Source organism: Phalacrocorax aristotelis, chromosome 7 (genome assembly GCF_949628215.1).
Source record: "Phalacrocorax aristotelis chromosome 7, bGulAri2.1, whole genome shotgun sequence".
In the NCBI taxonomy this organism is placed as follows: Eukaryota; Metazoa; Chordata; class Aves; order Suliformes; family Phalacrocoracidae; genus Phalacrocorax; species Phalacrocorax aristotelis.
The window spans coordinates 11,923,797-11,941,478 of NC_134282.1; the positions used below are offsets into that span (position 1 = coordinate 11,923,797).

Genomic DNA, 17,682 nt, shown 5'->3' on the forward strand with positions numbered 1-17,682 from the left:
AGATGCCAAAATCCAGCAACTTAAAGGAATAACCTTATACCCTGCTCTTGTAGATTCTCTAGCAGAGAAAGCGGCAGGTTTCAAAAAACAAAACAAACACCCCCCAAAACAACCCACCCAGAAACACAAAACCAAAAAACCAAACAGCACTGGAATTCCTGCACGTTGGAAGCTATATTCTAGTTGAACTAGATTCTCACGTCTCATCTTTTTTCCCCCAGGGGTATTCAAGATCATATAGCAGTCTCCACTATACAGGTGATCTTCATTTAAGACATCTCTCCAGACTCAAGGCAGACACTGAAGACTCCCTCAATTTAAAAAAGTCACAGCTTAGTTTTATTATGCTGTGACATAAGTTTTAATACTCTCCCAGAATACAAGGACAGTGTTTTTATTTATTCAGGTAACACTTAAGGGTCTAAATCCTATTGCTTAAATTATTCTGAAATTTTACATAAAGCAAAAAACATGTTTACAAACTAATATATGGAAATATCACTAATTTAACCTAAAACTTAAAGTTCGTTCTTGGAGTATAGTTTCAGAGATTAGGTAAAGACTCCAACTGAAAAATAAGCAGGATGTGAGTAAGCAGTGTAGCATACTCTAGCCCCTTCTGCCACCTAGTGGCAGAAAACTAGAAGACATTGTGCTTCCTACTGGGGGCTTTTAAATTAATAAATCAAACTTCACTTTCAGTAGTATAGTACCAAAACCTTAAGTTGTACAAATAAAACTTGCTCACAATGATATTCTTAAAGGCAACACAAAAACCAGATCATTCATTCTATTTTTAAATAAGATACACCTACTTTTTTCCTGTCCAGTCGCGGTGCCACTCTGCTATCCTGAGAATCCGATTGATTGATTTCTGGATTAGTATCCAGTAGTCTTTGCATGGCTCGATCACGATCAAAAGCAGTTACATAAAACAGCATTTGACGGGTATCAAATGGAAAGAAAAACGGGCTGCAAAAAGCATTGGATTAGTTAGCTGGGTTCCAACTAGCATCCATAACTATAGTTCAGTTTAAAACACAACAGAAATGTAGTACGCCTGAAATTAGTGCTTTATTAAACACTGTGGTGAAAGCAGTCTCCAAAGGAAGCCTTCCAGAACACACTTTAGTTTTAGTTACAATGCTCATAAGCAAGAGTCTAAAGATGGAATTTAATATGGGAAGGAACCACAAAGAATTCCAGAAACTTCTAAGCCTTCCAGGAAAGTAACTTAAAAATATTTGAACGCCTTAGCTATACAAAGCTATATCAGAAAATAAACACACTTTTACTTGTTCACACCTGTTTTACAATTAATAAATATAACTTAGCTCAAAGACTTCAAGCAGGTGGCTCAAGCTCCCATTCTGGGGGTTTGTACACGCACGGAGGGGAAGCAGTATGCATTCTACCTTCCATTTTCAAAAAACAGTTCAAATAAATAAGAAGTTTCTCTGGTAGTCTTTTACAGATTATCAGTTCTACTGTTCTTGAAGGCCTGTGTACATTAACAGCATAGTCCTCCACTGACATTTAGGTGAAAATGCAGTTTTACAGAACAAATACTGCTACAGGTGTTTGTATAAGAATATATTTCTACTCATAATTTATCTGCAATGTTTATCAAGAAATTTAAACTTTATTGTAAAAATTAAAAACAAAGTAGTTTCTCTAGAGTACATATTTCCAGTCAATTGTCACCAATATTGCTTCAATTAACACGCTTGAGAAAATCCAAGAATGTCAACTGATTCCTCTTTCTTTCAAGTGCAAGAGTTTTACAGCTTATATTCTGTATCAAGATACTAAGAAATATGACAAATATAGGTTTATAAAAATTATTATATTTTATCAGTAATTATAAAAATATTTTCCTTTGTGCCATATGAATATGTTAAGATAAATGTAGCAGTATGACAAACACTATTAAGCACTTTAACAGGGAAGGAAAAAACAACCAAACCCTACCTGAATAATCAAGTACTATTATTTCAATAAACAAAACTTCAGATTGCTTAGAAACTCCTGTAAGAAGTGGTCCAAAATTGCAGCTAGTCTACCCCCTCCATATTTGGTTTAAAGTATACAATATAGATGTAAACATTCATCCAAGCATAACTACGTAACTTAGCAAGACTTGTGTGACTGCATTTTACTCTTTCCCCACGACTTCCAAAGCCTTTTAAGATATGATGCACTTGGGCTGGCCAGCTCAGAGGCCCACTGAACTCATATTAGAAATACTATATAGTAAGTCATTCATACCATGTTTTTCCAAGTTCTGTCAGCCAAGTTGGTATGTTTCCTGTCATAATTACCAAAGGATCCTGAAGCTGCCTGTTTGCTTTTGCTGTCAGTTTACTGTTGATAAACTCTGAGGTTGGAATTATCTCCTTGCAGATTGCATTCTGTGTTAAATAAAAACGATGTACTTCTAGTTAAAGAAATGCTGGAAGAAGTACCAAGCCTTTATTAAGAGGTTTTTTTAATGCTTCTAATTTGCTTATCATCCCAAGAAAAAAAAAAAACCAAACACAAATAAATAAATTTGAACTAAACACACTTTCATTGTCACTTTGGTCATACAGAGTCTAAGCCATGAAAGGAAGGCTGAGTAAATTTTTACTATTCATTTTCTTTTTGGGAATAATGTTGCTCTTTGAACTTAAGGAAGGAAAACGCACAGAAAATGTGTTTAACACACTACAGCAGAAGCATGACTGACTACAAGAATTTATAGCCTTCATCTTACCAGAAGTTAGAGAAGTAGGTAGGGGAAGAATATAGTATTTGCATTTTTCTGTCTTGGTGGGGGGCGGCGGACAGGGAAGGCAGCTGTTTTAACATGTTTCAGGACAGAGTTGTATGTATCAAGTATGGAATCAATTTTAAGAAGTGCTCTACTCACATCATACAAGTAATACCAGTATCGACTGATGGCATGTAAAACTCTCAAAAGGAGAATAACATCTAATGAGGGATCTTCAAATGTTATGTTTTCAGGTGGAGCAGATATGAGGTAAACTTCTAGAGGATTTAATACCGACGGGCATACACCATCTAGCAGGAAAAAAGAATATGGTATCAAAACAAATCAATTAGAAGTCTTCCCAAGATTTAATTATTAGGAGCCTAAGTAATACTAGTCATGGTATTTCACTTAACAGTTTAGTTAAGATAATTCAGTATCTTATTTTTAGTTTGAATGAACACATTAATATATGCTTACTTTTCCTATACTATGCTTGCTTTAAAAGAAACACTACTGTGTCTCTAAACATGCTTCCTCCCCATCCTTTCAGAAATTCCACAAATCTGACATACTAGCAAGGCAACACACTCACCATGCCACAATTCATCATGCTTTTTAGAATTTCTAGGGGAGGTTTTTGTGGGAGCAGTTTGTGCCCTTCCTCTTTTACCACCAACACAGTCCTTATTACCATCTTCATCCTCTCGCACAGGTTTGTACCTAAAAAGTAATTAAATATTAGAACATGTTTGTGAAATACTAATTTACATGGGAATAAAAGCAGTTAAAAACACGTTAGTTCTTTGATTACCAGAATTTTACTTGAATAACAGTTAAGAGCAGAAAGATAAAGCATTTGGATATTATCCAGCCTTTGAAGCTAGGCCCTCAGAAGCAAATTGTATGATGGGGGAGAAAAAAATGGGGACCCTCTGGCTCCATGAACTGGGAGAAGTAGAAGGTACAAACAAAAAACAAAGTGGTTTTGGTTGGGGTTTTTTTTGCTTTTGCATAACACATTTAAGTATCAGAAAGAAAAAGACACTGCTGAATGTTAAGATGTTTGGCAGAGTCATAGGTCAGTACTGCTCCTTGCAAAGTATGGCCAGAGTACATATACCTGCACAGCAATCAACTATGAAAACCAGTATGAAGTTGACCATTATTTGTAGACTGCAGACACATTCTCTATTGTTTGTGGTTAGTTACCTAATACTAAGAATGATTTCCCTCCATCTAGCCAGTGTCATTTAAGACTCCCCGTTTCTTGTTCATCAGCTTTGCTCATGAGCTAGAATGTCAGTAGCCAACAATGAATGCTTACTAAGATTTAACTATCTCAAACTTCAAATTCAAAGCTTCATTTTTGGAGGGGGGGCAGGAGGGAAGGACAGCGATATTCTAATTTTCCTTATCTATATACATCTAGGACACTGGAGAAGTTGTCCTCTGATTTCTCTAGCCAACTTACCAAATGGTATGTGTTTTTGTCCAAATACCAGCTCTTCCTAATGGGTTGCTTTCATCATCTGTAGACTCCCTCTCCTCCTCAGCCTGCAAACTGTACTGCCTCACTGCTTGATACACAGTCATATTGTATGGCAGCAAGTGATCTCCAATGTAAAATTGCAGTCTATGTCTCACATTCCCTGAATTTAAGAACTGAGCAGCCTGAACAAAACAAAAAACCACACAAGTTAGGGGACTTGTTGCTAGCTTTTCTTTAAGCCTCTCCCCACACTGTTCCCTCCCCTTATCCCCAGCGCATAAGCTTACCAAAGATTCATCTATTTCTTCATCTGACCCATCATCATCACTATCCTCATCATCTTCTCTAACTCTTCCATAGCCTGAGGGAAGAAAGGAGAAAGACATCCTTATTTGTTTTTACACAAAATGTAGCAAAGCTTTTGTACTTACAAACTCCACTGTTCAGAACAGTTCCAAAATATATTAGTTTTAAAAAGTTTCAGACATATTAAAACAAATTTCAGTATCAATATCTGGCATCAAAAATGCAAGTTACAGCCAATCTGACAGTTCACTAGGTTATACTTCTGTTAGTATTTAGACTGAACTGTTTACAACAGGAAACACTTTGCCCGGGAAAAGAGAAGATTCTGTACAGCTTTAGTCTCCTCCGCTGTGAGCAAGATAAATGTATATGTACCTCCCATTTGTCTTCAGTATAATCCTCACAAATTTTTAGAGATTCTATGTTATTGACAGTAGTAACTATCCCAAGAAACAAAAACACATGTGACTATAATATATGTACCTCTAACTACAAGGTATCTTTCAATGGCTTGTACCAAAGCCAGGGGATCAATCTTCACAGGTCCACCTTTCCACTGTTTCACATTAGCACAGTCTGGATGTCTTTGCAGTTGGCATTTTAATTGATGTGTATTGAAGAATTTTAAAGCTTGGGATCCTCTGTTAAGAGAAAAACTCAAAATAATTTGTGAAAAAAGTTGCTACACAAAGAATCTAATAACCATAATTGCATTAGAACAATGCATTAAAACAGGCTGACACATGCATTTACAAATTGACTTATTCTGAGTATTATTTCTCAATCTATTTCTCTGAAAGTAAGCTACCAAGATTTGGATAAACAGATTAAAAATTTTAGTCTGCAAGAACACCAGGATCCAAGCTGGACAAAATCTGATTTCCAATATAAGCTACCTGGTATGATGAGAAAGTCCAGTCTGAGGTCTGATTACAATGTGGCCTATACTGACCATATTTGAGGTCTAAAGTTGTTTCAGTGGTCAACTGATGCCACATAAGATTTAGAGCTGTGTTTACCTGTACTGCAATAAGAATCAGAATCGGGGGTGGAAAACTCAAGTATTTATTCATATGTTTTTTTAGTAAGGACCTAAGGAGATATCCTGAAAGCTCCTCTGTTTTTTCTTGCCAAGTATAGTTTGTATACATGTTCCATCATCTCACCAAATTATCAATATTCAAGCTAGCTAGTTTTATACACAAACCTCTTATCTTGGGCTGCTTCTATTTCCAGGTGCTAGTGAAAGACTACCAAATCTTAATGCCTCAAAATCCTCAATGACATAATCCACAGTAAGACTAGCAATCAAACAATGCTGCAGTAGTCTGACTTCCCATGTTTAACTTTCTATCAAAGACAAAAATAGCAGAATTTTGCTTCTATGATTAGCAGCTTTATAACTTTTGTAGTTATCCCACTTTTTACAGAAATAGTGCATTAAGAAGCGTTTTAAGATTACAGAGCACATTCTTTGCAAAAGCCAGTATCAACATAATTAATTCCTTCAAGTATTAGAAATCTGTGTATTGCATTCATTCCCATGGATTTTAAGTTTCACAAAACACATCTATTGAATTGTAATGTAAGTTAGGTAAATGCTATAGTGTGTGGCTCCAATACCTCTATTACCATGGATGTCGTATCACAATTATTGATGAAAAATCCACACTATCTTACTATGTGAGAGAGGGAAGATTTTGGCATTTCAAACATTAAAGAACAGTTTTCAAAACTGATTTTCAATGCTCCTCCCCTCCTAATTTCTACACAGTCACAAGAATATGTCTATAATCAAACCGAGCTTCTAATCAGCACCACAAAATACTTTCAAAACTTATATGCAGCTTATACTGAAATAGACTTATTAACTGCTATACACGGAATGAAAAATATTGTTGATTTAAAGAAAAGTACAGAAAAGAAACTATTTCTTTAGTCACTCAATTTTGTTACTTACAATGGAAATAACAAGATGGATTCCAAATTTAATCTATTTTAAGACACAAGGCAGGTCTACAGTTATTTTGAACTACACTGATGGCCAGCAGTTACCACTCCATCTATTATTATCCTACAGAACAGAACCTATCTGAATAACAAAGTTTAGCACTGTAATACAAACTCTCAGCAGTTTAATTACTTCATTAATAAAATATCAGTGTCTTACCAATAGATTTTTTCTCTCCAGTGTCTGTTACATGGGGACAAGGAAGACATTTGAATTTTTAAAGCTTGAATTTAGATGCAGGATTGAAAATTACAAACCCACCCCCAATCTAAGTGAAAGAAGTTTCAAGATGGTAGGCAAACATTTGGTTACGCATTCAATCTTCCACTGAATAAAAAAAGCCAACTGAATAATTGCTTTTGTCTTTAATAGGGTCAGAAGTTTTCATTACCTCTTGGAACTTTCAGCATTGAAACAAGTTTTGGAAAACAAAAGCTTCCAACAAAACTGTTACCTGAGCATTAATCCTTACCTGCTCCCTGTTCCATTTCCACTAGGGAAGTCATGCACTTTGACAGGAAACTGTTCCATCTGACTGAGGCAATTGTTCATTTTATGGACTAATGCCAGCAAAGGTGCATTTTCTAATGGCTCTAATCTTCCAAGGGGTTCTTCTCCAGGAAGCTGAAATACATTCCAGTCTTTTAGTAATGTATTTGAACTAATCCATCAAACAATTTATACCACAACTTGTTTGATTTTTTTTTTAAAAAAAGGGCAAAACAACAAAAACCACAGAAATTAAGAATCACTACTTTGATGACTAGATGACACATAACAAGTCTACAAAAGACCTGTTTCAAAGAACACACTTCTCTCCTCGTTTCAGCTGAATAGCCCTACAGATTTTAAGCATTCCCCCTTAACCATGAGCAGTAAGCTTCAAGGAAGCTGTAGTTGTCTCCTTTCCTCTCTTCCACTTAAATTTTCTTCCTTTAAAAACAGAACAATCCAGACTCTCACAGTATTTAGGAACAACGAGAGCTACAACTTTTAAGTTGTTTGAGACTCAGACAACTGGCCATTTTGTTTGGTTTTGGGCTCCCCCCCCGTTGTGTGAAACGTCCTGCAATTACTGGGTATTCTAAAAAGTTTATGACCTGTAAAGACAGAACCATGTGAAAGTTGTAGTGTTACACAGCTTAGGCATAAACAAAATATTCCTTCCATACTCCATCTTTAAGTCAAGGTCATTGCTGAATCTCTCAGATGGTCAGCTAAGCACAATTTGAGAGAACGACAACTAAGAATGACAAGACAGTAAACAAAAAAAAAACTTACTGGAGAAGAAAAAAATACATGAAGAAATCTTTTCAATCTGATATCCCTGCTTACAGCATCTTTCTCACTTTTAGATGTCAAATAAAGCAGCAGTTGTTTAACAAACCCACTATGCTGGATTTCAAAGGAGGAGACGTCAGACTCCGAGACAATGCTACGGATTTCTACAAGGCACTCTGTTCCACCATCCACCTGAAAAATATGAAGGCAGTATTTTACTACCCAGATATTAAGGGCTTAAGAAATACTACTTTTCCTCCTATTGAATGGAACAGCTGTAAAGACGAGGGTGGAAAGGGAAAGTCCAGAGTGTATAGTAACTCAGTACAAGCAATGACATCAAATAATCAGATAAGCAATTTCTCTATTTGAAAGAAATCACAGGCAACATCTCCATTTTCCCCATTTCAAAAGAAATGCAAGGTCCCATTTCTGTCTCATGCAACATAAAAATGAGCTCCAAGCAGAAAGGTTTAAAAAACAAAACAAACAAAACCCCACACACTCAGATTGGCATGTATTTTACATGACATCTGTGTGGGAGAGGGGAGGAGGGAAAGTTTCATATCTTAATGATTGATTAGATCAAAGCACAGAAAGTACTTCAGATGTTTCGCTACTTTAGAAGTTACAGGTTTAGACCATCCTTCAAGGATCACAACTGCCTGAGAAGCAAGGCTCCAGTTCTTGAGATGCTAACAGATTGGGCCAAATATATATTTCTTCTACCCTGTCAACAACATGCATGCTACTTCTCTCTTGTTCTCCCCCCACCTCCAGTTCTTACTACAAACTGTGTTTTTCTTTAGGTATAAAGTCAATGCCTAACACTTAACTGAAATTTTAAAATTTGAAATAAAATGCTATGTAAGTGACACATTGCTAGGAATCAAGAATATTCTTGTAAATACTGATCATTTATCATAAATTCTATGTGTCAGAGCTTATATACTAATTACAAAAAAAATCCCAAACCATTGCAAGTTAAGAAACACTGTATCATCATTTAAGATAACAAAAACTGTGCTTAAAATATTGGCCATACTGTCTGAAGTGGTCAGTCTTCCTCTACCTTTCTCCTAGATACTTCTACTGCTTCCATTCCCACCCCCACTCCAACTAAGTTTGCCATTTCTAACCTGGAGGTTGAGTTGTTCAGTTGCAGTGCAAAGTCTCTGTAACACGTTTAGTGCAGGATTGCTTCCATCCATGTTTTCAGAACTAAAATAACGTTCTACAAATTTATGGGCTTGCTCCTTAATCCAGCCCTTAATTTTTTCTCTGTAAAAAAGCACACAAAAGGCATTCAGCCACACTTAGCATTTGCATACTCCAATATTCAAAGTAAACACAGCCAGAGTATCATTTTTCCCTGTGGTCAACAGCACAGACAAAAAATCCTTCTCCTGCTCCAACACAGTGAAGGTCTATTCTCTACAGATTACTTCTTGCACCATTTTTCCCAAATCTCCAATTTTTCCCCAGCACGCTACTTCAAACTATTAGGAGATTATTTTCTGTATCTTAAGCACTTGATTCTTCTTTCAGAAGTATTTTAACAGTGGTTAAGCTCAATCAATCACCTGATGGCTTATCACAAAAAAAAGTAGCTGCATCTCCAAGTCAACACCATATTAGAAGTATTTTGATTTTTTTGTGTGGGTACCTGTTATTTGAAATAGTATCCTTGGAAGCAGCCCTTGCAAGACCACTTACTCCTGCTGTTCGTGCTGGTTCAATATTATTACTGTTGGACTGTGTGCTTAATCTTCCCCATGTTTTCGGATTTAAACTTGCCAAGAAGGAAGATTTAGGAGATTGAGTAGTTGTAGGGCTTTTAGCTGGAGGAAGCAAAGACAAAATTAAGAGAATCAACAGGTTTATTACAGCTAGCGCTTTTTACAGCCTATAAGCTTACTTTTAAATTTAAAAGGAGCTAAAGTATCACATTTTAAGAATTATTTACCTTGATTGTCTACTTTGTCATCATCTCTTGGAGGAGAGTATTTTGGTCTCCTCGGCCCTCGTTTTGGCAGTCTTTTCCTCTTCAGAACATCGCTCAGTCGTCTGTCCAAATTTAAAAGTGAAGTAATGTTTTCATCCACTGTATTCATATGCATACCCATCCCTCAGTTTAAGATGCATCTGCCAGCTATTTCCTCAAGAATTTAAAAAGGTTCCATCCCACAACAAGGGGGACACAAGGGAAGAATGAGCTCTGGGAGAAGGGGCCTCAACTTTATTTTAATTGGAAGGACAAAGTGACTACTCCATCCAGAAAAAAGGGGTTTGCTTGCTGTCACCTTTCTACTATGGGCAGCCAAATACAGCCAGAAGTAGCACTGAATAAAGTTCTCATAGTTTTCATGTTTTATTTGTGTAACCACCTTGTTATTCATTTATTTGAACACACTTCAAAAAATTCACAGATCTCTACTGAATAAGCACCAAAAGACACTGGGTATTTGACCTGCTTCCCCTATTAAAGGCTAGAAGGTACTTTTTCAACAATTTATGGAGTGTCTACTCACCAAGCCCTACAATCCCCAAGTTCACATATTTCAATTCTGATTTAAGGCAAGTTTCCTTATTATGTCAATATATTAAGAAAAATATTTCACCTTTATTTTAAAGGCAAACTGTGTAACACTAAAATAATTTTTTCCTACAAGAGATACTAATTCTACAAGTGTTTAAAATGGTTGCATTCCAACAAAATATCTAAGGATGACTTGTTTATTCTCTAGTCTCCTGCAGAAATGAACCATGCACCATAGTTACCATTTCTCTGAAAGGATCACACTGTTCCCAATAGTTACATGAAACTACAGCTGTTGCTCTTGGCATTCTCCAGCCTCCCCCCAAACAGCATGGACTGTTTCATTCATATCTTTATACCATAACTATCAGGTCACTAGTCTTTTTTTTTTTAAATTCATATAAAATGAATCAAAACTACCCATTGATACCTTCAACACCACTCCATTTTAGTTCCTTAGAGGAAAATAACACAACAAAATGCAGACAATACTGTACCAGCCCATGTCAGTCAAGACTTTTTAAAGAAAAAAAAAAAACCAAACCACAATAAACCACCAACAAGAAAACCCACAAATTGTTTGTTCACAACAAATAGTGCACTTACCCCTGTGGGCTCAGATCCAAAGAATCCTCCCGGCTGTGTTGTAAGCTAGGAGAGCCCAAATCAGCAGCCGCATTACTAGCAGCAGTGGCTGTTCCAGTACTTATTGTTGTAGTGGTACCCAGCGTTCCTGATCCATTAGTGCATACTTTCGGTGGGCTTGTTAGCAAAGCCTCAGACTCTGCTAAGTTTTTCACTTGGTGCATCACACCTTTGCAAAAGAAGAAATCTTTGTTTGGTGGGTTGGTTGGTTTGTGAGGGTTTTTTTGGGAGGGGACATGGGGACAAAGGTATTTGAAAAGGTCGAAGTCTCTTATTCGAACCTCTGCTTTGACTATGGCAACACTGGCTCACCCCACCCATCAATGCTAAGTTTTAAAAGCAGTTCAACCCTTTCCTGAAGAAGTTAACCTACATAATTAAAAGTGACATGAACAGTAGATAAAGAAACAAAAAAAAAAATCCCCAGTAGATTATAATAAAGAGTTCCTGCCAAAGAATCAGTTTTGTCCAGTAAGACTACCCATGTAATTTCAGCAAGCCATCTCCAGCCTAAATATAAGTTCACTAGTCCTAGTAAGCCTGTACAAACTTGGTTCAGATTCAGAAAAAACAAGCTTGTGTCCTCCAGAGTCTTGGTCAGCTCCTCCCCAGCTGTATGATGATAGCTTGCATGGATTTGCCATTATTGTTCAAGAAGAGTATTGATTTTCTACTGCTTAGAGGGGATGGAGTGGAAGGTACAAGATATGGAGTCTCCACACACCCATGCTTTTGAAATACTATATAAGGATGTGAAGAGTAAAAAAAAAAAAGAACGCAAGATTTACCTTCTCTTCTGAAGTAAACACTAAAAATGTCAGGTAACTTTTGCATTAAAATCTCTGCCATCTGCAGGGCTCCAACTACTATCTTAAGGTCTTGACTTGACAGCATGGAGGCGATATGACTAAAACAGATAATTTATTAGAATTAGGTTTGTCTTTTCATTTTTTTTGTTGTTGTTTTAAAGAAAAATAAAGTCAAGGCAGTTCATCTTGCATATATACTACTGGAGACTGAAAGCAAACATATTTCATTGTGCTTTTGTAAAAGTTGTAAACAAAAGGACTAAAAAAAGTCCTCTTCCCACCTAAATTGCTTCTACTAAGTTTTAACATGTGGCATAAAGGAAAAGAACAAGAGTTTTCTTCCTTTAGAGAACATGGCGTTTTGGAACTTTGTATTGCCTTTAGAAAACAAACTGCCTAGTTTTTCAATTTTATCCTTATATGAAGATCTGTAACTTTATAGTATGTCACTTAGGAGAGGTTTCATGAATAGAACTTATCAGTTGAATGCCATGAGAGTCTGTTATTTTTCACATTGTATTACCTCACAAAAATCATCTTGCCCTCAGAAAAGTTTCTGGCAAGTTTTAGAAATCAGGGAAAGAGTAAATGCTAACGTTCAACGTTCTAGAACTCTAGGTTCTAAGTTTCTAATAAGAACGCCTAGGGTTGGCGCCTACTGCAAAATCTAAGATGCAAAAAATTCCTGAAGAGCTGGCAGCCTCAGCTTTTGGAAGATAAATACATAAGACAGAGTACAATTTACCCCTGAAAAAGAGGATTCAAACCAGTAATCACAAGTTTGAGCTGTAAGCTCAAAATTAGTTTCATTCACAATGGTTAACAAACCCACCTTGAAACAGCATGGTTTTTCAGTACATCCTTCAGAAGTTCAGCATCAGCGAAATAAATTATCCTAAGAATTGCTCTAAGGCACTTGTGTCTAACAGCAGGTCCAGCTGAAGAACTATATACTTCATAAAGAACACCAAATAATGTTTTGATAAAGGATTTTGCCAGTTCTGGGTCCTCTTTCATTAGTTGTGCTCGAGCATCATCCTTCTTCAATTCTGAATGTCCACCTGTGAGAAATTATTCCACAAATCACTGCATAATTCTTTGCATCTCTGCTCTGATTACTTTTTTTTAAGCTGAATTAGTTTAGCTCTTAAATTGGAGAGATATTATTTAAGAACCAGAAGTCAAACCGATAACAGGAACATAAGTACAAATCCTCCTCTTTCAAGGAGTTGAGTCCTTTTCAGTTTTCTTATATATTTCTGTATGATAGTAAGAAGACCTCACACAGCCTTTGTTAAATGAGAGCTGTATGAACAAAACCGTTTCAGAAAATCCCAAGCCAAGAACACTACTAGTTCCCTCCCAGTTTTATGCATTTTCAGTTCCCCGGAGTTTACATGTTAAAAAGAACACATTTCAACAGTTTGAGTTTTGTTGTAAAGCTGTCTTCGTTCACATAAGTCACGACACATGTTCCAATAAATGTTCCACCATGTTCCAATAAAAGTTCCACAGAAACCACAAGAAATACAATAGCAGTAGACTGTTGCAAACCCCAGCATAAGTTAGCCATAGCTAGAGACACAAGGCGTCTCCTAAGCTGTACTTACTAGTGTTTGTATTGGCTAAAGGGTTTGGTTTTCGCTGAATGGCACGTGCTGTTCCAGTATCCTCATTTATTTGCTGCATAGAGTTAAAATCAATAGTATAGACACGCCCAAGCGTAGACAGGCTTATCTCATCCTCACCAACCTGATGAGCTGCCTAAAAACAAGGAATAGTTTAAACTTAAATCCCTAACAAATAAGAAGCAATATGAAAGGTGATGAGAGGGGCATGTCTGACAGAACTACAATAACAACATGATTAAGCAGTTCACCCATTACTGAAGAGAGTAATACTGAATAGTGCAATATTACACCAGGATGTTTGAGGAAACTCATGTTTCTTACTCAGAAAGAACAAGGCTGATATTTTCAAAACCACACAGAAAGCACTCAATTCCCTACACAACCACACACATGTAAAAAAACATCACCACACAGATGTGTGGAATTACTACCTCTATTATTCGACTATCAATTCTGTTATAGGGATGCCAGAGACCCCTGTCATCTCGCCATTGCCATATTGCACCATCTGTATTTTGTGCATTTCCTTTCTTCAGCATTGTATCAACAGCAAAGATTCCCTCTTTTGGCAGGCAAGGCATCAGTTCACTGTAAAGAACATTAAAACAGTATTTTACTAGAAGTATACAATAAAGTCCATCTAAGCTGAAAACTGTTTGCCTTCATTTTAGAGAAGTTATGGATTTTAACATACCAACCAGACCCAAAACCTAGGGCTCCATAACTTACCAGATAAGAGAAGTAAGCTCATAAAGTTCTTGAGGACTTCGTGGAACAAGGTCAATTTGTTCTTGACAACCCCCATTTGAGGCTCCACAAAGGAGGAAATGAAGTGTTTCTGCAATATCTATAAAAATTATTATTAATGAGATTGCTTATATCAGAATATGGACTCCATTTTGCATTAGACACTACACAGAAGAGATAGTCACTGCCTTAAGCAAACAAACAGCAGGCAGTAAGACAAAAGCCATCTCTTCAAAAGTTCTAAGAGATGTGTTCATTTTCAGGCCAGGAGTTTGTTGTGGGGTTTTTTGGGTTTGGGTTTTTTTCCTTTAAAGAACATGCAGGGGGGAAATAATATACAGGGCAGCTGAAGTGAAAAGTCAAAAATTACAAGATGAAAAGATGAAAACAAGTGATAATTAAGACAGCTAAACAGCTGTTAGTTTTATTAACGCTTTCCCTTAGGGGGAAATGTGATTTAAGGACTTCTCCACCTGGTGAAGACTGCGAAAAGAATTATTCAAATTGTGTTCAAACGAGAGTAACTTGTGCAGCTAATACAGACTCAAAATTAGGCAAGCACTCCAGTGACAACAGCTAGAAACAGGAAAGGGGAAGAAAAACCCCTCAGGAAAAAGAAAACTTTCAACAGTATTAACTAGGGGAAGCATAGTAAGACAGAGGAAAACGAGAGAGCACAATATTTGTATAATCAAGTGCACAGAATTACATACTGACTGTAGGCATTAACTTCACTAGGTCGCCCAGAATATGGAAGAACAAGAACTCACTTTGCTTCATAAGTTGGACTGCAAGTGTCGGACAATTGGAGCACATTAAGGAAAACATGCGCACCACCATGATGAACATTCCTGAGCTCAGGATCGGAGGTGTCACTACCAAGAGTTGCTGGATATTTGTTAACAAGTCCTTGGAAGCAACCTGCTGGAGCAAGTTCTTCAGGAGGGAACAGCAAAATTAAAAGTGTTAGCCTGACTTTGAAAGGTAAGCTCTTGGAGAAAACGAGGGAGGGAAGAAGGAAACAAAATTCCATGCCCCAAAAACCACACCCTTACCTCCTCATGCTGGAAGTTGTCCACTAGCCGTGCAAAACAGAGACAAGTGCTTTCAACAGACTTTTTGTCCTATTACAAAAAAAGTTAAGCATTTTTTGTTTTAAAATACTTTAACTTGCATTAGATTATCCTGTCATTTTGAGGCATTAATAAAATTTCTCCAAAAAAGCCCAAAGCACATTTTACAGAACTTGAAATTCATTGATATACAGTCTAAAACTGACCTCCTGATACAGCATATTCCCTGGGAAACACCTCACAGTTGCAACACAAATCACAGAATCACAGGTTGAAAGAGACCTCAGGGGTCATCTAGTCCAAGTACCTTTATGGACCATTAAAGATTAATAAATGGGTCTATAATACCCTTTTTGGATTCTACAAGGAGTAAATAAAAAAGGGAAGATAGCTACAAAACCAAAACAACAAGAGATACAGATAATAAGCAAGCATGAAGGCTACTGTTCTACAGACTACATGAAGCCTGACTTTTGTATCTTGCAGCACAGCAAGACAGCAAATCCAAAGACACCAAGACAGTAAAGATTACTCTAAAAAATAGCTCTAGGTAAGTTAATTGAAACACTCAAAAACATTCATTTGAACATAATAAAACACTTTTACTGTAAGGGTTGTTGAACACTGGAAGAGATTGCCCAGAGATGTTATGTCTCTGTCCTTGGAGGTTTTTTGTTTGTTATTTGTTGCTGCTTTTGGTGGGGTTGGGGTTTTTTGTTAGTTTGTTGTGGGGTGGTTTTTTTTGTTATTGTTGTTGGTTGTGGGGTGTTTGTGTTTGGGGGGCTTTTTTGGCTCTTTTTTTTGTTTGGTTCATCGGTTGGTTGGGTTTTTTTGATTTAAAAATCAGCTGGACATGGTCCTGGGCAATCTGCTCTAGCTGACTTTAAGCAGGGGTTAGGACTAGGTAGTTGAGACGTCCCTTCCAACCTCAACTATTCTGTTAAGAGCTACCTCAAGATGTTTTTTTTTCTTCCACCCCCAGAAAAATTCCACTTAAAAACTTCTCAAAAATCTTACTTTCGTGGGCTGTAGCTTCTCTTCAGAGAGCAGGGGTCAGTACTTGTCCCTGCTACTGCTGAGAATGGTGCTTCCTGTTTCCAAAGCACCATCTAAAGCTGACATTTGACTTCTGTGAAGCTGCCTCAAAAATTCAAGTAGTATCTCAGCAAGAAGGTGTTGGCAAGATTAAGAATAGCACAAGAATACATAAAAAGATTACCTGGAAGCTTCGATTTAGTTATATTTGTTCAGGAACAAAATAATTTCTCCTTTCCCACCTTTTTTAACAGGGATCTGCCAACCAAGCAGTATGTCCAAATCTTCTGGTGCAACAGTCATTTTGAGTGCTCACTTATGAGCGTAGCAGCATTGCAGGATAGGCAGATCTTAGGAACCCCATGATATAGAATTCATCACTTCAAACTATTGTGCAAGAGTAGGAACTTCCCTTTTAAAAAGCCATAAGCCCTCCCAATGAGTCAAATCAGAAAAACCTACAAAAATTGGAACTGAAGCTTTTCTGAGTTTGAAGTGGGAGGGAACCTTGTTCTTTTTTCTTAACAAATGAGTCACAGTTATGCTACTGGATTTACTCTTACTAATGGGTAACTAGTAAGGACTACAAACCCGCTATTATTAATGCTTTAAGTTGAAAGTAACTTATCTCATTTTACAAAATGAATAGGGGTGTTATTCATCTTTACAACACGTTTACAAGTAACAAAGCCCTTATGCACATTAGAATATCACAACTTGACAGTATAGAAACTTTAAGGCCGTTATCACTTAGCAAAGACAAATAATACACAGTAAAGAACTAGACATCTGGAGGCAACTTTATACTACTTCCAGCTCAAAATTAAAACTTTCCATTTTATAACAACTTCTTACCTGATGGGTTAACCTTTGTGTAAGCAGTGGCAAAGAGTCTGCCACAAAGTGAAACTCATCAGGTGTTATGCTCTGGCAGCAGTTGGCAGCAATAGCTAGGGCATTCCTCTGTGCATTTATACTGAAGAATTCCAGATACAGCAAACAGTCTGCCAACCCACCCTATAACAAAATAAACATTTTCACTCTCAGTACCGATCAAGTCACAGAAACTTTTCTTCTTATTTCATCTTCACAGATGACAACCAAGATGTAGAACTGATAGAGATAAAAGTGATTTCTTTTTTACTTACTGCCTGCAGAATGGCTTTACTATGCCTGCGTGATAACATCTCCAGGGCTGTAAGCGCCTGCTCTGCCACATCAATGCACTGAATAACTTGCAGCTACAAGAAAACAAGAAAACTTGTAGATTATTTTCTAAACCAGTTAGTTAAAATAATCATCTTCATTAACACTTGGACAGTTAGACTGTAGTAAGACACATACTAATGCAGCTGCACTGC

General features: G+C 36.9%; 1 protein-coding gene across 18 annotated transcripts in view; it reads right to left on the reverse strand.

Annotated features, from left to right (window-relative positions):
* TRIP12 (thyroid hormone receptor interactor 12) overlaps positions 1–17,682 on the reverse strand; it is an 80,185-nt gene that overhangs the window by 11,978 nt on the left and 50,525 nt on the right. For 13 of the 18 annotated variants that reach the window (XM_075098806.1, XM_075098808.1, XM_075098801.1 and 10 more), the window contains 22 exons: positions 17,470–17,562; positions 17,177–17,338; positions 15,269–15,337; positions 14,984–15,149; positions 14,196–14,313; positions 13,898–14,054; positions 13,446–13,599; positions 12,668–12,896; positions 11,815–11,933; positions 10,988–11,195; positions 9,809–9,909; positions 9,509–9,683; positions 8,982–9,123; positions 7,843–8,034; positions 7,034–7,185; positions 5,034–5,206; positions 4,532–4,605; positions 4,227–4,426; positions 3,348–3,475; positions 2,912–3,063; positions 2,269–2,411; positions 816–972 (listed from right to left, as the gene is read on the reverse strand). In XM_075098806.1, the coding sequence (XP_074954907.1) occupies positions 816–972; positions 2,269–2,411; positions 2,912–3,063; positions 3,348–3,475; positions 4,227–4,426; positions 4,532–4,605; positions 5,034–5,206; positions 7,034–7,185; positions 7,843–8,034; positions 8,982–9,123; positions 9,509–9,683; positions 9,809–9,909; positions 10,988–11,195; positions 11,815–11,933; positions 12,668–12,896; positions 13,446–13,599; positions 13,898–14,054; positions 14,196–14,313; positions 14,984–15,149; positions 15,269–15,337; positions 17,177–17,338; positions 17,470–17,562 (3,264 nt within the window). The other 5 variants (XM_075098805.1, XM_075098800.1, XM_075098797.1 and 2 more) reach the window with 3 other exon arrangements.